A 27,391-nucleotide genomic window follows, 5' to 3' on the forward strand; every position below is an offset into this window, starting at 1 on the left:
GGACCATCTGACTGCGTCCTCTGCCCAAAAAAATCCTTTGTGCCATGCAATCATCTCTTTTGTCAGTCAGAATTTCAAGCTCTCACCTGAAACAAGCATAATCTAAAAAGGTGAATCGTGAAGTCAGGTCCACTCTGCATTACTCACATAAGGACAATCATTGATTCTGTCTTTTTTGAAAGAAAATCATTTTTATGGCATCTGACAAAAGTAAAGAGACACCAAAGATTTTGATGTTTTTGTTGGACGGGCATCAAGACAGATTTGCCGGCCTCCTTCACCAACCTAAGTAGCCACAGATTCTGCTTTTTCTTCCAACTCACCTCCTTTGTGTCTGCCTCTTTAGTCCCTCTCTCATCCCCTCCATGCCGGCACACGGAAGCAACAAGGGCGAAAGAACGGCAATAAATCTGACAACAGAACAGCACATAGCCTTATTATCCAAGCCCCATCCTGCACACACAAGGCCGTCATAAAGAAAACAACGCAGCCTACGGAAAAAAAACCAACATGGCTTTCCAATACACCGCCTCTACTACCCCCCCTTCCTCCCGTAGTCTCCTTCATTCCTCGGCCAAAGGTATTCCCTGATGGCCAGCCATTTCACAGAGCAGCTCAGCCCGATCATACGGCAAACTAATGAATTGAAAAATGAATCGATGCAGACAGAGAGAGCGGGGCCTTGACCCCTCCTGAAGGTGAAACTCAAGACGCTCGGCAGGAGATACTCAGGTCTTCCAGGCCCAGGTCTATATATTTTTGCACAGATGTTGGAGGCCTGTAGGGAGACATGTCATTGTTACTCTCTGCCTGAGCCTAGAGTCTGTGTTTCTCTGACCAACAGGAGAGGCGGGCGAGATGTCTGGGCATGCTCTTTGTTCTGCTGGGAGCTTTTCCTCTGATCAATAACCGAGAACCAAGCGACAACAACACGTTCGGGCATCCAGCCAACTACATTACAGCTGCATATGAAAAGCAGAATGTAAGAGGAGCACATGGAACCCACTGGAGATGGGGACACAAAGGCCTCATAACAGCAGCAGCAGCAGCAGCAGCAGCACAGCTCTCCCTCCAAAGTCCTGCCTGCGCTGGCAGAGCAACAGTGCCCCCTGCTGTCGATAGCAGAGACCTGTATCCAGCGGAGCAATGGGGGCTCAGAGCGGAGGAGAGGGAGGGAAGGAGCCACTAGATGCTGAGGAGAAGTCACGGCACAACACATTCAGGCCCTCGCAGCTCTTTGAAGGCAGATCAATAGCTAACCATTATCCTATTGTTGTTCCTCATCCAACCAGCACTGGTGAAGCCGGAGGAGGGGGGGATGGTTAAACTGAATGCTGAAAACGCAAGGATTTAGCAAAGGCAGGGATTTGTTTAGCCGATCCAAATCTTCAAGAATCCACAAAATAGAGTGCAGAAATCACACAAAGACGGGATAGAGAAGTACAACAGAGTAAGAAGTAACAGACAGGCTTAGTGAGACAGACACATTTGAGGTGTACTGGAGGTTTCATTTATATTATTTAGGGAGGCTTCATATTTTGTCAAATCATTCTTCCATCCCATCTGTTTGCAAAAAAAAGAAGAAGAAGCTTTTAACAGATGTAATTCAAACCAAATCTCCTGGTTATTCCCACACAAGGGTTATGAGTAGCTAACCCAAAGCTAACCACCACACTCAGCTGTCAAAATGCTACAATAATTAGTGCCAATGCTTACTGCCTTAATGCGAATCAGAGAATATGGTACTAGGGTTCACACACAGCTACAGTGCGCCCCACTGATGACGGGCGGTGTGTGCCATAGCAACCAACAATCAGCTTTTATCTGAATTAAAATATACTTTTTTAGTAAAAAAATGAAAAAAAAAGAATCAGATTTTAAGGCATACAATAACCAAACCTCAAATGACAAAGATACCACACACACACACACACACACACACACACACACACACACACACACACACACACACACACACACACACACACACACACACACACACACACACACACACACACACACACACACACACACACACACACACACACACACACGAGTATGTGTTACAAATGAAAATGTCTCCAACACATAACTGGACACATTTTGAAGCAGAAGAAAGATCTCTCATTCTATCTTTGGTTCTCTACCTCCTCTGTCCCTCTAACCCCATTGCCCCCCCCTCTCTTTCTCTCTTCCTCTCTATATTGATGCGGGTATTTAATTAGTACCATAGACACAAAGTTTCTATTTCTTGTTACTATTGTGCTCTGTTGTGCATAAGTAAGGCACCTTGTTGATAAATCAAAAACAAAAAAAGGAAGGACTTTTTAAAAGGAAAAAAAAAGAAGGATGCAAGGACCGAGGCCAATGGAGGATTTTTTTGTTTCGTTTTTTGCATTCTATGTGAATAAAGACTCGGAGGAGACATTTACCGGGAGCAAGAGGAGAAAAAGAAAAACAGGGAGCTGCTGAAGAGACAAATAAACGACGGACGCTCTCTCTCTTTTGGCATTTCATGTCGGAACTGTGGTACCCTCAGCCCCCTTTAAGCTGAGCCCCCAAGAACCGGGTAAAACGGAGGGGGACAAAACATGACCTCCAAATGTCCTGGCTGACTCGGTGCGTTTTTATCGTAGGGCGGGTGGGGGTAATGCTCGGGACTCAATTGTTATCTGTATGGTCTTATGATGCAACTGTAGCATTTCCAACACTGTAGTCAGATTAGCGGTGCAGATTAGATAAGAGATGGTCATTGTGGAGCAGTTGATTGAGAGGTACTGACTAACTTCACGTTGCTGTAAGCAGTGAGTTAACGTCGCCAAAGGATGATGAGCGAAAATCGATTTGTGGTATACAGTTCAGTGAGCATAGGTAAATAGCTAGATTCAGCTCTAGGTATTAGGCTGACAAAATGACATTTGTTTGTAGTGAGAACCAATGTGGCTACCTCACTAAGCTGAGTGGTTTGTGAAACCGCCACTGATACCAAAGATACTGCAGCCTACCGGTCCCAAACTGCCTAGGGGGATACAAACCAAAAAAAAAGAAAAGAAAAAAAAAAAAGCCCCCCCCTTCCCCAGTCTTTGCCCAAAACTGTACAGACAGACTGATATCACCCACACACACACATACACACACACACACTCATACAAACAGCGCAGTCAGACTGCATCGTGCCACACAGGAGGAGGTGGCTGCCTTGCAGACAGAGTTGAGTGCCTTTTCCCTTCAACCACGGGTGGGACTGCACTGGACACACACACACAGCCATGCGGGTGCATGCACATAGCTGCACACCCATTTACAAACATGCACTCACATTCAGACAACGCACCCATAATTGGATGGACGGAAAGCGAGGGGGAGGGGGGGGCCAAAGAGAGGGACACAGAGTGGGGGCTGTGTCAGCATTTTCTCCCATATTGACTTTCCATCTTGATACACTAGAATACAAGCACTTTATCATGTAGAAAGTCTATAAAACATTTTCTATACACTATTTATTTGAAACAAAATTATATGTTACTCCTTAATCTGTCAGAGTCTTTGTTACTGTATCGTTGATCTTCTAGTAGCTCAGAGCCTTTACGTTTTCTTTCTTATTTTATCCTCTCCGCCCGGTGTGCTCAGACTCTCGGCCACTTCGCCTCTCTCGCATCAGAGATATTTTTGTGTAACAGAGAAAGAGGGGGGTAGAAAGGCAGAGGCTCTAGGCGCTCGTAGGGCTGTAGTTGTGAAACCTTAAACACTTCATGTCTCTCTCTATCTCCACTGCGTGCAAGCACAGAGGCTTCACTAGAAAAGTGTGGAAGACTCACTGACAGTTTATAGACACAAATTCTCTCCTCCCTCCGCCTCGTCTGTCCAGTCGACCTCTCCCCCTGGCTAGTGCTAAGACCCGGTAGGCTTGTGTTGACAATTAATTCTGAAATACCTCAAAAACCTTTCATGTAAACTTTATGTAATTTAAACTGAAAATAATACTGCTAATGATAACAATGATTATGAAACTATGATACTATGATAGTTAGTTTTGGAACTTGTGACTTGAAGCTTTATACTGTTAAATTCCTTTTATTTGTTTGCTCATTTTTCTCGTACGTTCTCTTGTTTGTTTTTGCTACGGCATGTACTTACTGTTTTCATAAAGGAAAAGACATTGTGAATGTTTCTGTGAAGGGTTGCGTGAGAAAAGAAGAGACAGAAGCGAAGGCTAGAATCGAGAGAGAGAGAGAGAGAGAGCGAGAGGGGGGGGCAAGAGCTGCTCACTTTAGATGTTTAGTTCAAAGCTCTGTCCAAGGCGGGTACGTTTAAAGGAAAATAACAAAAACAAAAAAAAGAAAAGAAATAATATGATTTGGGCTGAATTCTTTACCAAAAATGTGATGTTAAACCAAAGGAGGAATAATCTTTTACTCATCGTTGGCTTTCTTCTGCCTTTAATTTTGTCTTTTCTCTGAAAAAAAAAAACTATTTCACAGTTACTTTTGAAGGTTCCTGGGTGTGTTCAAGTGCTCCTGATGTTCTTAGAATATTAAAGACCAGCACCTCCTATTGAAAAGAAGGTGCGCTTTTTTCTTTTGTGCATGGATATTGTATAACTGTATAGAAACCAACAGGAATGACCTGTGATTTTGTGGGGAGAGGAGGAGGATGGAAAGACGTGGGAGTGGGTGGAAAAGGGGTGGGGGATATTTTGGTATTCAAAACAAACAAAAAAAAAAAGGGTGGGAGGATTTGGGTTTTAGGCGTTGGAGGGGTCCTTGTTTTTAGAATTTCCGTCACTGTTGGATTCACTGGTTGTGTGCATGTGTTGTTGCAACCCTTACCCTATCCCCCTGTTTCTTTGATGTATATAAATCCAGACAGTAGGGGGCAGTGTGTGCTGGGGGAGGTCAAACTCCTCTCCTCCCAATCAATAGCATTCAATCTTCATTCCTCAGCTTGCGGTCCTCACTCGGGTCCTGAAATGTGTGTCTTGCTTTTCCAAAGACGGGCTGTTTACTTGGAGTTAATCAGAGGGACACACACAGGCCCGAGCGGCCTTGAATATACCTGTATGTCTGTCTACATGCTTTTCTTCAATCTGTGTATGTGTGTTCATTTGTACCTACGTGGAAGACAAAGTGTTTCTTTTTTTTTTTTTATGTTCCTTTGCTATGGGTTGCAATATTTGTCATGCGAAAATTTGAAACCATTTCTTACTGACTGACCGACCAACCAACCGCAGTACCATTTGGCAACTGATGATCCGGCACGAAATGTCGCCAGCATTTACTGTCAAACAGCGTATGTGCGTGTCATTTCACTGTGGGATCGAATGTCGCCAATGGGACTGGTGTAGACACCCCCAGTCACACTGTGCTCTCCCTCTTCTGTTACCTGTTAATCAATCAGAACCAAGTGTCTTTGTGATGGTAGAAGACAATCAGTTTCAAAACAAGAAAAAAAAGGTAGAGAGAGGGCAGGCCAGTGGGGAGGAGGAAGGGGAGGACGAAAGAACAAAATCAAGGGAAAAGAGGCTCTCTGAATTGTGACGAGCTGTAGTGCCCGACTGCCAAACGACTGCCCCATCGCCCCCCCCCCCCCGCTCTCCCAAAACACCCATCTTCCCATCCCACTCGGTTACACAACACTCCAAACCGAAACAATTCAAATTCACTTCCTCCTCATCTGCTGTCACTTTTCACCCCCCCCCCCCCCCCCCCCCCCCCCCCTACTGCCACAATGTAGTGCACTGCAGGAGTAGAGAACAAGAGCTGTGGTGCAAAGAACATACTTCCCATCACCCGCCACGACTTCCTGCTAATCTAACGATGATGTAACCAGCCGCGAGGAATAAAAATGGCTCCGGTTGGTGGCTTTTGCACAGAGAACTATGCAAACACCTGACCCCCCCAATCTTAATCGTTGCTGCTGGGTCAGAGTGTATAACCCTCTACCCCATCCCCTCCCTCCCCTCAACATTACGACACTCCCGCTCACACTTTGACCTCCATGACCCCCCCCCCCCCCACCCCCACGCCCACGCCCCTGAGCCCAGAGTGGCCGGAGACACCCCCAGTCACTCAGGGTACAGTAGAGAGTGGCTGGGGAGAGGAGAGCACTACAGCGCCCCATGTTTCACCACACTGATGTCATACAGCATGTCATGAATGCCCCAAACTGCCATTGACATCAAAATGGAGTCCATGTTGATGTTTGCAAGCCGATCCTCCCCGCTCATGGCTCCATTGTTCTACAATGTTCGACTGTCTTTGTCCCCAGCGCCAAGGAAGGGCCACAATCAATGCAAAGATGCTTACATTGTACTTACCTAAGTTTACAAAGTCGTCTGGAGACGGTGGCTTATATTGCACTCGGACCGACAGACAGACACACAAACAGACACAGGCACATGCTGGAGAGGGTGAGTCTGCCTTTTGAGAGTGTTTGCTGAAACCAAAGATGAAATCAGAGGTATGACAATCTGGCTACCTAACCTAGGAGACAAGGTTGAGCTCTCTGGGCTGCTCTACGGGTCCTGTGATTTACCAGCCATGTGGACATTCCACCTCTTGCACTTAAAACACACACATACATATACATACCCTGGTGTAGTCCCCCCCCTCCCCCCCATCCACAAACACACCTTCAACCACACAGAAACAAGGGGTAAACCCACTCACTACGTCTGGTCAGAAAGCCTCTTTTCCCTCCTCCCACTGCAGAAGCCGGAGAGCCTGTGGAGGACTTTTAGTTTCACTCTAGTTGAGACTTTTGTGAAGGAAAAAAATCTGAGTAATAACTGTTACAGAAAAATAAAAACTTAAAAGGATAATATGGGTAAAATTGCGTGTTTTGAAATAAATTAACAAATAAAACAATTGTAAAACAAAGATGTGCTGTCGGTTTATTGTGTTTGGTTTGATCTTCAAAGGAAATCCCCCGAGACTCCCGCAGATAGAAATTAGATTTTTACCACAACAGTGTGAAACAGGAAAGATCAGAGATGTTCATGTAGAAGTAAACTGTCCATGTAAAGACAATAAACAAGATGTATAGTACAAACTGTATTTTGTATATTATATCATATACTTTATTGGAAAAAGTAGCAATACAAAAGATGAGTGTAGGCTCTACTAACAATTGCCCACAAAAATATGTTTTCAGTACAAACACATGACGAATCATCTTTTAAATTCTATGCTGCAGCAACAATCTATGTTATCAAATATTTGTTACATGATTATTGTTCTTCATGTGAATCTCGACTTGTGAGTCAGTGGGGTTGTTACTTGCAGTCACCTTCTCATCCACCGTCGGCACGGTGCTGCGGATGCAGGTCCGTGAAGTGATGTGGCGCCCGGCCCCGGCCCCCTGAGAGAGGGCGTAAGAGGAACGGCGAAGAGGCGTCCCCCTTCTCAACTTTGACCTCAGCTCCACCGTCTGATGGGACGCGCTGTGGACCTACATCACAGACAGGTGAGAGTGACCATTTGCCATGACAGCTCATGCTTTTTGTTTTTATGGAAATTAAATCACAATGACTTGTTGAATTGGAAACAACTCAGATAAGGTACACAGCTCTGTCGTCTTACAACTCAAAAATAATATGAAATGGCAACTACATTCAGTATCATCAGCAGCACATTTTCCTCTCAGAACCCAGTAGGATGAACACAACTGGACAATCGTCACTGAGAAAAATAGTGAAAATATTACACAACTGTGAAAGTCTTCTAAAGTTTCGGAAAAGGGCTGAGATTGATGTGCAGTTCCTTACTGCTGTGTTCTTAATCGTCCCACCAATTTCAATGGATATTATGTTTTACATCCAAGTGACTGCTAAATGTTTTCATTTCCAGTTTTAAACTATTTTTTTTCCCTTACTGTCTTAAGGACACGAGGTGAATATAACAAGTTTTGATATACATTCTCTAGAATAGAAATCGGAACATTGTATATAACCAGGTTCATTTTGTTAACATATTAGAGACAAAGGTTTTTACAGATGTAATATTGGATATCTCTTTCTATCACTCCATGAATCACAAAATACTGTCAACCTCCATAAAAAAACAAACATTCTCTCCATGTTTTTAGGAGTAAAATGTTGTTTAAATCAGGCTGTGAATGATATATGAACAAACCCCACTGTAAAAACCTCCAGAATATAGATTGGAATGAATCTAGAAAGTGTGCTGTAATGAAAATGCTACTGAAGTGGAGATTTATGGCTCAAAGTCTGAGAGTGTGTTGTAAAATTACATGCATTTTTCAAGACACTCAAGTGAATATGGTAATACATTTTAACTAATAAATATCACCATGAGACATCCCCAGCTTATTACTTACATTAAGATGATTCTGAAATGTTATGTTTAAATATGCAAATTATCTAATGCTAACCTTTAGTGGATTTAGGAGAAAGTAAAATCAACACCTAAACGATTATTTTAGATGTTTTCTTTAAACTAGTCTGGAAGAAGACATCTTTCAAAATCTAAAAAATGAAAAAGCATTAAAAAAAAACACATTGTTTTTGCCTGTAGCGTCTCGCCATCTTGCACATTACTCACCTTGTGTTTGTCATGCATGGTGAGGATGACATTGAGAGCCAGAGCGGTCAGTGAGGGCAAAACAGCCGTCCAAGTAGCGAGCAGAGCTGCGAGCCACACGAGTGGATCGATGAAGGCCTTATCAGACGCACCTGATGAAAAGCACACACAGAGCGATCAAACCTGTTCACAGGGATGATGACAGATCATCGGATCAACATTAAAAAAATCATTAAAATTGATATTTTCTTCTTGCGTGTTTTGATTGTATGGTTTTTTTTTTCAAACAATTGTTTTGATATTATTTGTCTCCAAGTGAATCAAGTCCTGCAGTTTTCTGCAGTAATGGATGTTAAAATGGCCACAGAGAGGAGCAACATCCCTCAAATGACAGAAAATAGGCGTGCACTGAGATGAGCAGAAATGTACCGATAAAGAAATAGTCCGTGGGTGATTTCTTAAACAGCATGGCGCTTTGGGTGATCCTGGTACAGATGAAGAAAAGCACCACAGAGACCAACACGGTTACTGCATTGAACTTCGTCCAGTATCTGGTCAGCAGCGCAATCTGGAAGACGAACAGAAACACTGTAATCAGAGGAGAATGGCTCATCTGGATAAACAGCCTTCCTCCTCACCCTCTGTTCCCAAAGAGTCCCCAACTGGCCTCCTGATTAGTTTTACTGATCACCACGTTAGCAAGTATCACTAGCATGCTCCTGTATTGACTGTTCAGGTTACTAAATTACTAAAATTACTACAATTTCAAAGAAAAAATGTAATTCCCGCACTCACTTATCACATCTGCATTGATTTATTTTAACCAACCAACTCTTAGTATAGTGCATCTAAAATCTATTAGGTTTAGAGTGCGATAGTAAGCTGCTAAATGTCATATTCACTATTTGCTATGTGAAGATATAGTGGAGTAATGTCTACCTATGGCTATCTCACTGCCGCCGCTCTGCACTGGTGGTAACAGCTGATAACTCCGTCATGATAATTGGAAGTGTTGCACCCACCCTCCGGTTACCCCATCAGGTAAACACTATACGATCTTTCAGCACATTTGACGTTGTTTACACGGTTAGCGCTGTTAGCACCGTTAGCTGCAAGCCACCGACTCAGCGGTCACCATGGTGAGAGGCAATCGAAATGCTCCCAATTTTGTATACATCACCTTTAAAGATGTAAATATAACGGTAGGTTTAACAGCATATATATTGTTTTCTATTGTATTGTTCTATTGTGTCTTATATATATATATATTAAATACATACGCACACATATACACCATTAACGTTTTTAACTTTTTTGTTCCTCAGGGGAATTGAGTCCTTGCACCACTAAGGAGACAAAGCAAGTGGTGTGCATGTTGCCTTCTACTCATCATATCATTTTAATTGTCATAAAAATTTGCCTTTTTCTTTGCTACTCCGGCTGCAGTTAGTCAAATTAGATTTCATAATTTCGAAAATGAACAAACTTTTGAATAAAAGCTCTTTTTACTGTCATAACATCCCATTGTGACATCAACAGTGAATTTAATTGAGGGTGTATAGCAGGTTATGTAATAATAATAATATCAAACAATCCTCTTCTGTTCTCACATTACATTTTAATCAACTTTGACTTGTGACAACGAGTTTCTGTGGTTCACTTGCATGTATGACAAAATGTGATCCTGACCTCAATGTTGGCAGTGAGCGTGGCTGCCAAGGCAACAGTGACTGCCATGGTCTGGAAGTCATAGGCCGTGTCGTAATAGGCTCCAAGCGGGATGAAGAAGAGTACAAGTGATGTGTAGACAGCATACAGGAGTGATAAAGACAGCACGAGAGGGCTGGAGAGCTCCTCTCTCTGTCCAGTCTTGTACAGCTCCGGCCACTTCAGGCTGCTGTCTGCATTCACGTCCTAAAAACACAAAAAGACGCAGGATGAAGCATTAGGACTTAGAACTTAAATATTTCAAATAATATCAATAGTGAAATATCCTTTGTAAAAACCTCCATCTCTTCAACTGACTCACCTGTTCAAAGAAGGCCACACACATAACTGGGAACGCTGTGTAGAAGGATGTGTAGAGAGCGATGAACCAATTCTCATACAAAGACTGCAGGAGAGAAATAGATGATGGAATCACTACAGGATGCTTTCTCCATGTTTAACTTCAGTTCATTATGTGACTCCAAATGGATAGGTAACATTTTTTGGAAGTGGGGTTGCATGAGGCGCTTATTCATAGTCAGTGTATCACCTACAGTAGATGGTGGTCGTTACGCCCCCAGTTCGGAGAAGCAGGAGAACCAGCCCCGGAGCAAAGCAATGTAGTGCAGTGGGCAGCGAAACCTCACCGCTTTACCTTCCCGTCAGACTGTCCTTCTTCAACTGGGAACTGAAGCGCCATCTATGCTCTCTCCAAAGCCACAATAGTCCTTTGACAAAAACAGTCATTTTGCATCGCAGAACACCGGAGTTGCTGGTCTACTGCTGCCTGAATCGGTTGGTTTGTTTGTGTCATTGTGTGACTTTGGTGTTTTAAAAAGGTTTGTTTGGATTCACCAAAGTCACACAATAACGCAAAGAAACCAGCAACTCCTGTGTTCTGTGAGGTAAAATTACTGTCGTTTGTTTAAATGGAGTCTTGTGGCTTTGAAGAGAATATACAGAACATACAGAACGGCTTCAGTTCCCCGTCGGAAAGGTAAAGTGGTAAAAAGTTTCTGAATATGGCAACTCAAAATGATAATGATTTTTTTTACCCATCTTTCTTTCAGGTGGGTAAAATAAGTTTTGCTGCTGCCGTCCAGAGCAATAGATTGCTTTGCTCACGTGCCAATACTCGACCGCCATCCACTGACTATGGGTAAGTACCTCATACAAACCAGTATAAAAAATCCTAACAATCCATTTAACTCTCATCCATGTACAGTATGTCTAACCTGAGCACTGAAGCCGTTGAAGAAACCGAACCATATGTGCACGAGAGCAAAGCCACAGGTCTTATACAAGAAGAAGCACAAGAAGAAGGAAATGCGCCGGTAGGACCAGCGTCCATGGACCAGGAGCAGCCTCTGCAGAAATCTGAACTGGGACAATGCATAGTCGGCGTTCTGCACCGCCTGACCTCCCTCCACTCCTGCTAGTCCCACACCAACATGAGCCGCTGGTGTTGGGAGCAACAGAGAAAAGAAAAGACACGGATCGAAAAAGAGAGAGAAAATGTAAAAACATATTACCAGAAAGCCCAATGTACCCAAATTTAATTAGTACACCGATCAGTAAGATTTGGCAACAATTAACAGCTACAAAACACACACCTGTGTCATCTTTTCCTTCAACCTGACTTACTCTTGATCATATTTACATCATTGGCACCGTCCCCGATGGACATGGTGACAGAGCTGGTGTGTTTTCTGACCAACGTGACGATGTCAGCCTTCTGTCCAGGTGTGACACGACAGCATAGCACCGACTGACACTGTTCTGCCAGGCTCATGAACGAGGCCCCCCATTCTGGTCTCTGGTCAAACTCTGCCTGGAGCACAACAGCATCAAACGGCTCAGTTTTTGGTTATATTATCATTATTTCTCAGAAGTTGGTAGAGACAAAAGCAGAGCTAAAAAGGAGAGTGAATATTGGAGTAACAATCATCAGGTAGGCACAAACATGACTCCAAATGAATGCTAATGTGCCTCCTTATGTAGAATATATTTATCTACTAGATATGCAACTGTTTGTTAACCAGTTTGCCATATCAGTGTTTTGTTTACAGCTCGTTTCCCCAAGTGGCCAAAAAATCAAGTACAGTGGAAACCGCTCATAGTGATCACGGTTACAATGATCAACCGCATATATTGATCAAAATGCTTGGGACAGAATCATTCCTATAAAGATGCTGTTTAAAACATTCGCTTATAGCTGTCAAGAAGTCGGCTTAAAGTGTTCATTTAGGGTCTTTTCACAAATGACAACATGTGATTTTTTTTACTTTGTACCCATGAACATTTAGCTGACTGTAACCCGTCGTCTTCCGGCTGGCTACCTGAGGTTGGTGCATTGAAATCATGACGTGAAAAAGAAAGTAATTTTCTCTCAATGAGAAACATAGTCTCCTCAAAGCTTATGAAGAGCCGAAGATGCAGCAGTGAAACTTGTTCTTCAGCCTACTGTGTGAAGTTTACTAAAAACAACGAGAAACAGTCAGGCTGCTAGTGTTGAAGACAGAAATCAAACGCACACTGGGAAAAGCACCCGTGGTTGAAGCCTCGTTGGAAACAGCTGTACTGTGAAACAGTGAATACAATTCAGCAAATGGCAAAGCTGTCTGTTTCAAATTTTATATTCATGTAATAAATAAATAAATGTCAATTAGCAGGTAATCCGCATGAGAAATAAAGCAAAAACTAAATAAATTGGTTATAATAATCATCTGCTTATGGAGATTAATTTGACCCAAACAGACTTGATCACTATAAGAGGATTCTAGTTGTATTACAGGTTTAAGAAAAAAACGTTAGATCTAAAAATTCTACTTTGTGACCAATACACAATTAAAATGTAAACAGCACAAGAGCCTTGAGTTTCCACTGTGCTATCCCATTCTCTGACATTAACAACACGGTGTTTCATCATACAGAGCCATGTGTAAACTATAGCACGACAGCTAATTGGCCTTTTAAAAACTATTTTAGTAACCCATTGCCTGTATGTCCAGTGTTTACCAGCTCAGGTCCAGTGAGGACCACGGCGGTTTTTGCTCCAGCCGAGTGCTTGTCTACAGCCCACAGCTCTGTATGTCTGGCCTTGATGAAGCTGACCCCTGGGTCTGGGGACTGGAGTATCTGTCTGCAGGGGCAAACATACAAAGATCAATGAGCTGGTGTGAGTGTGTGCGCGAGTGTGTTTGTGTGTGTGTGTGTTTTTATTTCATCATTGCTAACCTCAGCTCCTGCCATTCCAGTAATCTGGTCTCAGGATCCAGTAGCTTGCAAGAATATCCAATATTCACTGCAGTCTCTGCAAGGATGAGGAAAGAGCGAGCAGGAAAAGACAGAAACCACAGTGAGACATGTCGGCATGAGACAAGTGGCGTCGCTCCCATCTCCTGCTGCAGTATGTCACAATACCTTTTTTGTCCCCAGTCAGTACCCATACTTTAAGGCCAGCCTGTTGAAGCAGTGCAATGGTCTCAGGAACGCCCTCTTGAAGCCGATCCTCTATCGCGGTCACCCCTATAAGCTACGAAAAAAGGAAAGTTCAAATGAGTTACTTTGTGCTCCACACATACGAAACCTGAATTTGGGGAAAAGTTAAGGGCAGAAACCGATAAGCTTGATTTAAAAGACTTTGTGTCAATGGTCAGCTTTACCACTTTAAGTAGCGGACTGAAAATAAACATTTAAAAATCACATTGCGGGCGAGCCCACCTGCAGCTCTCTCTCCATCTGATCGTATAGCTTTTCCAGGAGTGCGTCACGGTCAACGGTCGCCATGGCAGCAGACTGGGCCAGAGTCTTACTCCACTGCTCCCACGATGCCTCGGGAACAGATCGAACCGCAACACACAAAGTCCTCAGACAGGCCTGGGCAAACAACTGACAGGAGATAAGTTAACACATTATTATAGGCTGCACATTAGTTACTGAGTGATTTTATAGGCAAAATTGAGAAACTGACAAAGGAGACACGAGATAAACACTGCGGTTCATGCCTCAACTATCTCAATATAAGATTGCTGCCACATTCTTGAAAAGTCTATCGATCAAGAACTTTTAGCTTCTCAGATGCTCAATGCAGTGTGTACACGCGTTGATAATCAGACAGCGATGGAAGATATTGTACGTTGAGTAGAGATGATCACGACGAAGAGACTCTATAAATTAGTATTATTATTATTTGACTGATTACTGGAGAAACACCTTTACTGGTCTTTAAGTACATATGTTTCAGCCATGCTAGCAGCTTGGGACCAGGAATGGCAATGTTGGTACGGTCGGTCGGTCCACCAACAACAACAACTGGATAAATTGCCATGAAATTGTGTTCATATATTCATTGTCCCCAGAGGATGAACCCTATAGCTTTTAGCGGTGCTCCCTCTAGCTTCAGCATGAGGTTGACATGTTGGGCTTTCAGTGATAATCTTGACAACTATTGGATGGATTGAATTTGGTAGAGATAGTCACAGAGCACAGAGGATAAATCCTAATGTCTTTCCTGATGCCATGACTTTTGATCTGGTGCATCTAATTACAGTTTTAAGTGTAGTGTCTGGATGGATTGCCATGTAATTTAGAACGTTAATGTTCTCCTGAGGATTAACGCAAATGTGTCTAATACTTTGGTTTTTGTTCAGATACATGCAAAATCAAAACAACCACTAGAAACCCATGGGAGAAGAAAATGTTCCTGTAGATATGGAATTACACAATTTCAATACTGTAACATTGGAATCAGATATTCTGGGCTACATATAGCAACAGTGAGTGTTTTTTTCTTCTTCTTCTAAAATTACACAGTAAAACAGTTATTTAGGTTTTATCACTGAAAATAGAAACATACTTTGTCTACTCAGTGGCGGCAACTAGCCCAGTGCATTCTGGTTGTTGTAAGTGTTCTACTTTAGAGCAAAAGGGAAAAACACAAACCTATTTCTCCGTTTTCTCTGGTCATGTAGTCTTAATTTCTAAAGTATTTGCACCTTTCATAGAAAGCCTAGTTTCATGAAAAGCCTATCTTTCCAGTGACGAAATGCTTCTTTATTACTGAAATGGAAACCAAAAGATACTAAGAGTGTCATATAAAAAGTAGGCTCAATAACAGCACACAGTAACGGTTCAGTAGAAACTCCAGTTCACCTCCAGGGCACTTTCAATCCTTTCCTGATTCGGAGAGTCCTTCTGCAGTCTCTCCAGGATCACAATGTCTGCCCCTTTACAGTACAGCTTTAACCCACCCTCCGGCTCCCGCACTGAAAAAAAAACCCAGTATGGACACATTTTTCAGAAAAGATGTTGACATGGAAGAACTTAGCATAAGTACAATTATAAAACATAAGAATAAATTGTAGATATGTTTGTTAGTGTGTATTCACAGAGCTACTCTCACCCAGTACAGACATGCGTCTTCTCTGGCTGGTAAAGTCCAGCAGTGCCAACAGCTGATATTGGCGAGTGACACCCAGCTCGGAGACAACGATAAAGTCTCTTGTCCTGGAGAGAAAGGCCCAGCCCAGCTCCCTGGCTGCACCAACAAGAGCTTCCTCATCTGGGGACGCAGCCTGGTAAACCGGAGCCTCTGGAGGAATGAAGCCAACATGCAAGGTGGATGTAAACAAGTTGTCTTCCGGAAAAACCACAAAAACACAGTAGAAGCATGAATCCCACACACATTTCATCAGGAATAAACCAGTGTTTTCTGAAGTTTGACACTTTTCTCAGATGGAGGACGAGAGCTGACACTACTTTGATCTGTATCACAAACAGAAGTGGATACTCTCACACAAACACAACCTTCTTTCCACTCTGCCATGACGGTGTGACATAGAGACAGCGCTCTGAAGAACTGTCTGCTCAATGGACACTGCTGTCCTCTGAGCTTCTCCAACAGGGCGGGAGCCGACATGAACAGCCCACCGCAGGAGTACGGATTCCAGCTCAAGTCCATGGGCTGCACATATACAGGGAAAAAAATATGCACCAAATGTTACTGTGCACTGATATTATACAGTGCTGCAACTAGGGAGGAATACATTCTAGATCTTTATCTTCTACGATTCTGAATCGATTCACAGCTTCCAAAGATCTGTTTTTATTGTTTTCCTCACTTTATTTCTTTTTATTTTGTTCTTCTGTCCATGCATTAACATTTGTGCAAAAATCGGACTTTCATATTATGTAATCTTCTAATTAATTGAAGAACAACATCTGTACAGGATGACTGAGACAGCGTTCAGATTTTAGTGTCAGAGATCGTTTCCTGTTCCTTCACTAAACGTTTCACCTTCATGTTGATATTTGAGTCGCCGCTGGATAAAATAACCGTCTTTGTTTTGTTAGAGCTCCTCTCACATAAAACTATTAATTATAATGTGAGGATTGATAAAACCTCAATCTTCTAACATTTTGGTATTTCAGGGGAAATATCACCATTGAGAATTGATTTTGCATCAGGATTCGAGAATCTATTTTGAACATGACCTAAAACCAGGCACATAGTGGAGAAAAGATTTACCCTGAAGAAAGGTTTGAGAATACTTTTGAATTAGGTTGAAACATGTGAAGAAGAGGCAAAGAAAGAACAAATGACAGTTAAAAGATGTAGATTTGAGAGTCGTTATACCTCTGTGTCCTCTGCCGTGACTGATGTATCACCTGTGAAAGTCAGTCAAAGAAATTATTATATTTAATAACTTGCAAAAAGATATTTGAAATGGAGTTAAAGTACATGATTAGCATATGCAAACCAAAAGAAAGGAAAAAAAAAAAAGCATGACCCAGGAAGTGACTCAGACATATGGTTGATGTGATTCTGATAAGGTATCAATTACAGTTTGTCTTCAGTGGGCAGAGCCGGTGTTAAATATTTAGTAGATGGACTGTTGTGTCTGTTGGATATGAGCATGTTAAGTGTCTCCCGTTGCCTCTTTCTTGAGGAAGGCGGCTCCCCAGAGGGATCTTTGCTCCACTGTGAGCCGGCGATGAAACTTGGCTCTGTGGTCATTAACAAACTGTTACAAAAATTACATGTAAGAAAGTAAATCATTATCAAAGTCATGTGAATTTTTACAAAAAGGGATGAAAAAGAATTATATTTTTGTACAACATAATAGTCAACATGACTACTTCCTGATGACAATCAAAGTAGCTTAAAGGGATAGATTGGATTTTTTGAATTGAGCTAATGATCTCCTGCTGGTACTGTCTGTTTCTCCAAAATGGGGGCGTGTCGAATGCCATCTGTAAGTAATACACTGACTGTGGATCGGTACCTCATACAACCTCACTTCAAAAAATCTGAACAGTCCCTTTAAGGTTCTGTGAAGATGTATTTTGAGAGCATGTTGACTTCATAATTTGATGTTCATTCTGTTAAAAGTGTAAGATAAAATAAAAAATAAAACATTTTATTTGTTGGACGTGTCAGAGTGAGGTTGTTCAAATGTCGGAGTGGTTGGAAAATTAATTTCGAGCTAGCCGTGCAGCTTGAGATCAGATTAAGGTACTTTGTGCTGGCATTGGGTTGTTGTTTTGTTCTAAGAAGGACAATTAAAATCTGATTAGATGTATAGTAAAATATAGATTCATATATAAGAGATGGTTTGGTTTCAGTTGATGTTTTACCATAGACCTCCCCAGCTATGCAGCATTGTCTGAAGAGCAGACGGTTCTGTGTTAGTGTCCCAGTTTTGTCACTCAGCAGGTATCCCACTTGGCCGAGCTCCTCGTTCAGTGAGGTATTCCTGGCTTGGGCCGGTCTGTCTGCCTGCTGCCAATACATCTCCTTATCCCAGCCGATAAACATGCTGTGGACCGAGTGGATCACGTCAAACCTGTGGACACACAGACGTGGAGGACACATACACAGTGAGACAGTATGCACACAAACACAGGTGTATTTCAGACTTCTTCTCTTCCCCTCAAATGAGTGCAGTGCTGTAGGTGGAACTAACGAGATGTAGAGAGAAATGGGCATGGCCGGGCTGAGCAGCATGATGTAGCTCCAGAAGACGAGGAACCCGGTGTAGACGGGATTGCCGTCAACCACCATAGGAGACTGAGCCCCCGTGTGGCTCATGACCCAACTCGAAAACACGCCAGCGCCGATGGCAAGGAGCAGAGCTGTGAGCAGCACGGACAGGACGATCTACAGATCCAGACACACACACACAGTTTAGAATAACTCCTCGAGTTGTCGTGCTCGTCATGCACCTGCCCTTTACCCACTCACCCCCATCACCACTCTATTGAAAACTCTTTCCGTTCGAGTCCTCTTCACTCTCAGTTTCCCGCAGTTCCTCATGATCTTGGTGTCCGCGCCTGGCACAGAGCAGACAACTATTAGACGCTATCGCTCCGGCGGCCTGCCCGGGCGAGTTGTGAGGCCATCCTGCGGCCAGAAGGTGAAGGTTCAAGCCCTTGTGTCAGTGAGCAACTGCTGACGTGCCCTTGAGCAAGATGCTGCATCCCTACCAGTTCCCGGGGGTGTTTGACCCGGCTGCTGAGAGGTCAGAGAGAATTTCCCTTGCAGGGATTAACAAAGTATCACATTGTGTGTTCAAGTGATGTCTCAATCTTATATAGACATACTGAGACAACACATTCTCACTTCCAACTCAAGTCATATGCAGACACTTTGTTCAGTGGCCCAACACTTACTACGACATCCTACATAGACCCCTCTAGAGTCAGTTTGGGACTTTTCAGGGACGGCGTGTCAGTTTCCGCTTATTATAAGCATAGTGTCTTTAAAAAAAATAGACTTCCATCTTCTCAAGATTTACGCAACAAAGCTACTTGGTTAGGTTCAGGAAAAGATCGTGGTCAGGGGTTAAAAATAATTACACTTGTTCCAATACATCCACGGCGCTGGTTAAGAACTGAAGTTACGTGACAACAAAACTATGGTAAAATAACCTCAACATTGACTTGGTTTCATAAACACAACAAAACAGTGGTCTCCTGGGTGAAAGGCTTGTGTTTATTTGACTCATCCAACCACCCTTTCCGATTTTCTCGCTCTTTATACTAAGCCAGTTGCTCTGACCATCTAATAATGATGCGGATGGATTTACTTTGGAGTGAGTCAAAAGTCGGGTGCCTCTAAAGACGCTAAAGGATCTGCAGTGTGGAAAAAGTACGTAAAAGGCATCCGTATCAGACGCCGAGGGCTACTGACCAAGCATCGGTATTTGCCTGAGAAATGTTTGCCATATCTTCAAACTGTTCAAGGGCAGAAACTGACTCTTACTAACATCTTACTGCAACAACATCACCCTTGATCATGCATAATCTAAAGTAGGCCGTGTCAACCGTGTGTGAGGGGGGGGTTAAGAGTTATAGTCAGGCTGAAACGGGGTCACGCCAATAGACAGTCTCTGATGAATGGTATAAAACCCATCTCTAGAAGAATTTGATCTATTGATCTGCTTTACCAGAATGGAAAAGGGTCATAGCAGCGAGATCCATGACACCTCCGCCTGGTCCAGTAATCTCCGATCAATGATCACTTAAAAAGACAGGAGCCTGTAATCTGCCAGACGTTAACAGACCCACATTTAAGACACAGCTGCAAGAGTTAAGTACTGTCCATAATTAGCAGTATAATGTATTGCACATAATAAAATTTGTCATTGAAACAAGCGGAGGCCACAGCAGAAGGTGAAATGAGGATAGGTGGCATGGACACAAAAACATTTTTATCTCGGTTATCATACACCTCAGTGTCATGTTTAGACTCAACAGACCAGTTTGACGGTAGCTAGCACCCATTTTCTGAACAAAAACTGTGTTGTCTATCCGCTCACTAACATCTCTCAGGCAAAGAAATGCCACAGAAATCCCCTTCTCAGCGGCGAATAAACCCTGCTACATGTACCAGTGTATATGGCCAAGCCGTAGGCAAACTCTGTGTTGCGTAGGACTGTTCCCCTCAGGAGGACGTGCTCATTTTCCAGCAGGAAACACTCTCCTCGCCAGTGCAGCTGGCCTCTGAAGGTGTACAGGCGATTGTTGGGCTCCTCGCAAAGCACGACACCTGTAAAGTGAGCGGTTACATTTGCTCTTACTTCGGCCAAGTAATGCAGTTCTGTAAAAAGGGTTTACTTGTTTGCGTCATTTTAAAAACACACATCTGAATTTGCATTGTTAATAAGAAAAACATTTATTCACCATCAAAGGCAGCAAGCGTCTCCTCTGAGGGGTGAGAGGTCAGTTCATTGTGTGTGGCACTGAACGCCTGCCGGAACTTGAGATTAGTCTCTCTGTCGGAAGAAAAGACTTTTTTTTTTTGGACATCTCTATTGTCCACTCGTGTGGGAACTCGTCTCCGGCGTCACAGACATACGTACGTTTAAACGCTTCCTTTGCGATTTATGAAAAAAAAAGAAATTTGTTTTGTAAGATGACGGATGGAATAAATTATCTCTTGAAGTTGTTAATCAAATTCATTAAACAAAGGATGTAAAGGGTCCTGAACTAGTTAAGTTATATTTGACAATAACATCATTATTAGGCAGGTATACCGAATACTGCAGTATCTTGGGGGAGGGGAAAGTGACTCGACTTGGGGCTCGACTCGACTGGCATAAGAACAAGTGACTTAGGACTTACTCGAGACTTGGACCAAATGACTTGAGTCACTCGTCTGCTGTTTAGAAGTCTGGAAGAAATTAATTTAATTATATAGACTTAATTAAAAAGGTATTTACTTTGCAATAAACCACAAGGCACGTACACCTCTCAAACTGGTTCTAACTGGGAACAAAGAGTCTCATGTTGTGCAAACGGATACCACTCTTTCACTGATCGCACGCTGTTTCGGACTCGTACGTATCGTAGACCTTTTACACTTCTTTAAGCCACCAAGAAGCCTCTCATGTGGATATAAATGATTTTAGACCTTTAGAAGTGACCAGGTTCTTGTTGTCCCCATGGCAACAGAACAGGAGCCTGATGATCTTGGCCATCGAAAATCAATATGAAGTATAGAAATTGTATATTTTTACACTATACTTCTTTTTATAACATAGTTTTTTATGTTGCTGAACTTGATTGTTGTTACTTGTTTTAATATACTACTACTATTACCAGTATAATCATCATGAAGCACAGAAAGGATATATGATGAATTAAATGTTGAATTTGAGGTAGATTGAGAGAACAGATTATTTTCCTACCCGTCGATATCTGCTGTCTCCACATAACACAGACTGTGAGGTTCTGAACTACACAGGAGGAGAAGGTCAGCCTGGGAGGAAATAGATGAAAATAAAATAAAGTAGAAAGTTACTGGACACACAAACAGAGCTACGGAACGTTTAGCTGCTACGTGGATTCCTATGCTTTTCAGGTTATAGAGTAGCTTAACAAGCAATTCATGCAATCATATCTTATTCAAGCAACAGTTATTCCTCAGACACTTTGTTTCCTATATTGCCGTTCATTTCTGTGTTTTATAAATTGAAAATCTCACAGGGATGATTTGGTCTTTGTGGATCCGCAGCACATCTCCCACATGCAGATCCCTCCACTGTCCTTTGTTGAAACTGAGACAATGGACCGACGAGGGGCGAGCAAATGGAGAAAAAATAATCAACGGCTTTCATATGATGAAATTGTATCAAATTTGCTGGCAACAGATCTCTTAAATATGCTACATTATACCATACATATAAAATAAATAAATATATATATATATATATATATATATATATATATATATATATAAACACAACAACTTGGTTTTCTTAGAGCAGAAGTAATATTTCATATTAAAGACACAAATGTAAAGAAAGTCCTAACCGAAAACAATTTAGTTAAATACAGAAACTAACCCGACATGCCAACTATAACAACAACAACTAATATAATGTTTTCTCAACAAAAACAAGAGCAGAGCTGGCTTATATATTAAAACATTACAAGTTCAGCAATCCATTTTTTAGGGATGCACAATAGTGGATTTTCTTCGATATTCACACATTTTAAACAAAACTGAAAAATGCATCCCACTTTAACAGGCTTGGATGATGCGGTCACTGAGACAATCATGAGAACAGGCACAACTGGCGCAAATTTGACCTATTTCACAAGTTGCAAAACAATGTACCTCCGTATCGCAGACACATTTGTTTTTACACCTGCTTCGTTTGGCGTGCATTGTGTATTCTTAATATATGTGACTATACTAGTACTTTACAGCAAAACATGTCAATGCCTTTCACTGAAATGATATCTGCTAGTGCTAAAAAGCAATGGTCTTTATTGCAGTTCTCAAGCAGTTACTGCTCTTGAGGGTAGTCTAGTGAACAAATGATCTTTTTACATTGTCTCTTAGTTCACAAGGTGAAGCTTATCATCAGGAGTGTAACAGTCTCAGAAAACAGAACGAGGCCAACCTATCTCTGAAGACAAGAGAAGACGTCATCAAGAGGTTGGTCAAAGTTCGTGTCTTCCAATAGGTGTGGAAAATGTTTTTGCCCTGCTCTCATGCACAAAGGGACCATTTAGGGATTCACTCATTCACACTTCATTAGAGCTTCATTACAGGGCCGTTTCAAACTGGAAGTCCTGAGAGAATAACAAACTGTCTTTGTCCTCACCTCTGGGAGAAGAGTACGTCACAAGGTCGGGAGTTAATGTCAGCGTCACTGCGTCTCCTCGCCTGGACCACAGACGGAGAGAGAATGAGAGAGAGACAAAAAGACAACGAGAGAAGAGACGGAGATAAGACTGAGGAGCGTGAAGGATGGAGGAAAAGAGTGATGGACGGGGAGCGTGTGAGAGGGAGTGAGAGTGGCCGTGAAAGGTTGAACAGGAGAAAGGAGAACCGCCATTACGGGGCTCTACAGTGACACCAGCTGGGAGATTTACACCCTCCACTAAATGATTAGTCAATAGAGAGGGGTCAAGCAAGCGTTTCACCCAGAGCTGTTAACGACCGTAACTCAGTGATGCACTTAACCAGAGAATTCTCCATGCAAAACATCACGCCTGCATTTAAAAGGAAAAGCTTTAATGATAGGAGAGAAAATTAATGCTACTGGGATGACTAGTTTTGTCAATGAGGAGAGGACAAGGAGTCAATGCGGACAATGAAGGGGGGAGAAGAGTGCACACATTCTTAAGTGCCAGGTGCATAAATGCATGCGCGAGGCCGGTTGAATATTCGTGTTTAAGATCATGCATTTGTGTGTGAGCGGGTGGATTCATTGCTGAGGGGATGTTTCCCCTCCCAGACTCCACCAGCGTGAGAGAGGGAGGGGAGGGGGGGGGGCACTACGGAGTGGCTGGCGGTCTCACCATGTCGTTGGCAAGGTCTTTTACCCCTCTCACAGAGAGTACGACGGACAGCGGGATGATGGTGATGTACCAGGGAATGGCTGAGATGACAGGGACACACTGGAAACCACACGTAAGCACGAATATACACATACACACATGGAAACAAAGTCACACATACTGTATAAACTATACACACACACACACACCCAAAGTGCTTCCACAAGTGATAATACAAAAACAAATTAGGAAAAAGATAGTAAGTGGACCTTGAGTTAAGAGGATTTTGTCAAACTAATGGAACTCATGATGTCCCGATTAAGGGATTAAATAACAAGACATCCTGTTCAAGAACTTTTTAGTTCTTCAACAGTTCTTTAATTTCCTCATATTTTGGTTAGTCTCCACGATTTGTTTTTAGCACCCATTGATTTCTGGGATTCACTCATGTTTTCGTATTTTTGCTCTTTTCTTCGATAACAAAAAAAGTGTCTGAGAAAAGATTAGAAAAAAACATCTTGTTTTCACAGTCCACACATTTTTGTCCAATGCAAAGGAAACCTACATTTAAAATGTTACATTACATCAAAAAACAACAACAACACATTCAGTATTAAATATGTGGGTTAAAGAAATACTATTGGTCCATTGATACCAATTACAAATATAAAACACCCTTGGATGATATTTCGTGTGCTCAGCTGCACTTCCGATGCTTTTTCATTTTCCTGAACCACCAGTGCTGGAAAATCACACGTCTACTTTGTTTATCATTACTTTGATTTTACTACTGCCGACGTTCTTCTTTTCCATTGATTTTTTTTGGTTATGTGTCTGAGTATTTGCACACGGCAACAACACCTTTTCTTATATAGTGTTTAGGGGGCGTTGCATATGCTAATACACAACAGGCCACATGCCACCAATTGGTGATCAAGTGGGACTCATCGTTCAGCACACCTTGGTACAAGCCGAAGAACATTTGGTGCATCTGGAGTTTACTTATTTTTTTACAGAAAATTAAGAGAAAATATAAAAGGTAATATTGCAGCATGAGACCCGTCACAAATCGCTCATGACCCACCATGATGTTAGGTACATTTAGTCTTAAAGAACTGCATACGTAGATCAAAGTGTAAGGAACATATCGGCATTATTTCCATGACTTCAGACCGTCTGCGCATACAAACAGATTGTCTAGAGTCAAAGCATGAGAGACAACAGCAGAGACCTCATCTGACCTGCATCACCATCATGAGGAGGAAGTAGAGATTGGCCACTCGCTGAAACTGTTCAAACAGTGTCAGGGGCAGGAAAGTCAGGGGGGAGTACTTGAAGCTGCGGATCACATTGTCCTGGCAACCGACACAAACACCAACCGAGGGAGAAGCACGAGGGAAACACACAATGTTAGCACATTAACCTGTTCCTCTGTGCATCAGCATGCCAACAGGTGTTAGATTACCCTGTGGAGGGAAAGAGACGCATGCGTGAGTGACTCACCGCGTATCTCCCCCAGCGAAAGCAGAGGAAGGATTTCTTCTGCTTGTGGTAGTGACGGCTGTTCGCCCTCACCTCCCATGTAAGGCCTGTCAGACACATGGAAGGCTGACTATTAGCTCTGAGAACCCACTCACAAACAATAATTTCATGTATCATTTTACATCTGCAGACAGAATGGGACAGAAGTGTGTCTGCGCGCTTCTGTGAATGTGTATTAATATGCAAGTGTATGTGGTGAAAAAATGTGGATCTCAAAGGGAGTCTTGCGTTGCCTCAAGAAGGCAAAAACCACTAATAGCATCTGTTGAAGAAACATGATCCCCAATAGGAGAATAGTTCAATCTACATTAAAGATCACATACCGGCTGCCGCCTATATATATATATATATATATATATATATATATATATATATATGACACTGACAGTTTGTGTAAATGGATATGAAAGTTGCAGTACGTTTCATTTCAAATCAAAGACGCTGAACTACGCTCGCCTCTGAATGCGTGTCAGTAGACACGGTGAGAAAAATAAACAGAGAGCATCAGGTGGAGGAAAAAGGAAAATGGAGGACGGAGATCAAAAGACACGTACCAGATTCAAGGCTTTCCTTGGCCATGATGCAGAGGAGACGTTTGTAGACGTGGGTTTTGCTACACGAAGGAGACAACAGAGTGAAATGGCAGCTCGTGTGCCTCTCTAAGATACCGTCTTGTTACTCATTACACTCATTTACCATGAAGCCACAGCCCAACAGACAAAGGGCGTAAATCACTGATGCGGATCTAAAAAGACACCCTCACCAGTTTAAGCTCTACAAACTCTACCCATCCTCGATTAACCTCTTGACTTAATAAACAAAATGTTACTGAAGTGAGGCTTGTTTCCCCCCCCCCCCCCATATGATGAAATACTTTGAAATGCACCAACTCTTCTGTCTGAATCTCTTCTGGAAGCTGGATGAGCAATCCTGGTGAGAGAGACCCGAGGCTGCTCCGATCTAAGCATCTGAATCAAACCTGCGAGGATTAACATGGAGAAAAATCAGCACGCTACATTGTACCTGTTGCTAAGTCATCAGAACACATTTGTCGACAATAAAATAGTCTCTTTTACTATTAATGAATCCTGTTGGCATAGCTGTTAATAGTAATAGCTTTGAAATAACGCACACAACTTACCTGCATTGTTAGCCAGCTCTGTCCGTGGGCATTGTGGCGTACTCTCAGCCAGGTGATGCAGCTGAGTCATCAATCAACAAGCTCTACTGACCACAGATGTAGATAAACATGGGTGTTTTCATAGCCATTATTCAGCTGCTTTTCATAAACACACACACCAGTTTCATCCAACCCCCTCGTTTCTCTGTACGCCCCCGGGGCTCCGCCTTCCTCTCGCTCCCAGGTGAGGATCCGGTATCACAGACTGTTCTCTCTCTGTGCACCTTACCTGAGGAGAGGAATGGAGGAGGGGCTCCAAGGCCAGTGGAGCATAAACATATTAAATCACAGTTTCGTTTGTCATTTTCCACAGCTATTAAAATGTAAAAACAACAACATCTTTAGTCTTTAGGAGCAGACTACCACAAACAAACATTGGAGACATACTATCTGGGGGAACTGTAACCAACCAACTCCCAGAAAGTCTTTGCAACAGCAGGGTAGTGGTGATACAGTGGGAGTATTGGTTTACAGTAATGTGAAAGCAGCAACACTTTGCATTCTCCAACTCGGATTCTCATTTACAGCTTTTTTTTTTTGTCCTTTCTCCCGCAATCTCCATCTCCATACATTATTATCCTTATATGTTTTGTATAGAAATGTAATCTGACAAAAAAAAGTGTATTATGCAATATAGTTTAAATAAACCTTGCCACTAGTCTAGATTAAGTTTGATAAACTACTACAGTGGTTGAATGCTTGTGTATATGAGCAAATGCCCCTGACCTATTTAACAGTGTGCTTCCAAAAACACTCAAAAATTGTATTGTATACATGACATGACTAGGGGCATATTCAGTTTTATTGATACTGGATGTAAAAAATGAAACACACAAAAACACAAAGAATAAAGTTTGGCTTGGCCTCTAGTGTTCAGATTAAAATGAAACAATGTTTTTTTTTTTTAATGACAGCTTTTCATTCATATGTTCTCAAAAAGAAAAGGCATTAATTTTCTTGTATTCAGTTCAAGAGGTACTTAGAGTATATGCAGTTAGGAAAACACTCATAGACGTACAAGTATTTTTCACGTGGCTGATTTGATTCAAACTAATCTTTGTCTTTAGATAAAAGTAAAGCCATGCTGTGTGTATATATATAAATATAAGGGCTGCAGTTAACCTTT

The 27,391-nt window shown here is 42.3% G+C and overlaps 1 protein-coding gene across 1 annotated transcript; it reads right to left on the minus strand.

Annotated features, from left to right (window-relative positions):
- Nucleotides 1-1,028: 1,028 nt before the first annotated feature.
- On the minus strand, nucleotides 1,029-26,244 carry atp8b3 (ATPase phospholipid transporting 8B3; the record flags this gene model as incomplete). Its single annotated transcript, XM_079157847.1, has 30 exons — nucleotides 26,227-26,244; nucleotides 25,976-26,064; nucleotides 25,640-25,698; nucleotides 25,047-25,132; nucleotides 24,785-24,898; nucleotides 23,565-23,663; nucleotides 22,865-22,926; nucleotides 21,736-21,808; nucleotides 21,440-21,510; nucleotides 20,433-20,524; nucleotides 20,140-20,298; nucleotides 18,493-18,581; nucleotides 18,215-18,408; nucleotides 17,886-18,094; nucleotides 16,885-16,916; nucleotides 16,056-16,212; nucleotides 15,652-15,885; nucleotides 15,402-15,514; nucleotides 13,971-14,138; nucleotides 13,671-13,782; nucleotides 13,485-13,560; nucleotides 13,266-13,389; nucleotides 11,892-12,078; nucleotides 11,483-11,706; nucleotides 10,570-10,653; nucleotides 10,230-10,454; nucleotides 8,970-9,108; nucleotides 8,562-8,692; nucleotides 7,278-7,449; nucleotides 1,029-1,129 (listed from the first exon to the last, which is right to left on the minus strand). Exons 3-30 carry the CDS (start codon nucleotides 25,662-25,664, stop codon nucleotides 1,029-1,031), a joined length of 3,552 nt encoding a protein of 1,183 aa, XP_079013973.1. The 5' UTR covers nucleotides 25,665-25,698; nucleotides 25,976-26,064; nucleotides 26,227-26,244.
- Nucleotides 26,245-27,391: the final 1,147 nt, after the last annotated feature.

The sequence above is a fragment of the Pholis gunnellus genome (genome assembly GCF_910591455.1).
Source record: "Pholis gunnellus genome assembly, chromosome: 4".
NCBI lineage: Eukaryota > Metazoa > Chordata > Actinopteri > Perciformes > Pholidae > Pholis > Pholis gunnellus.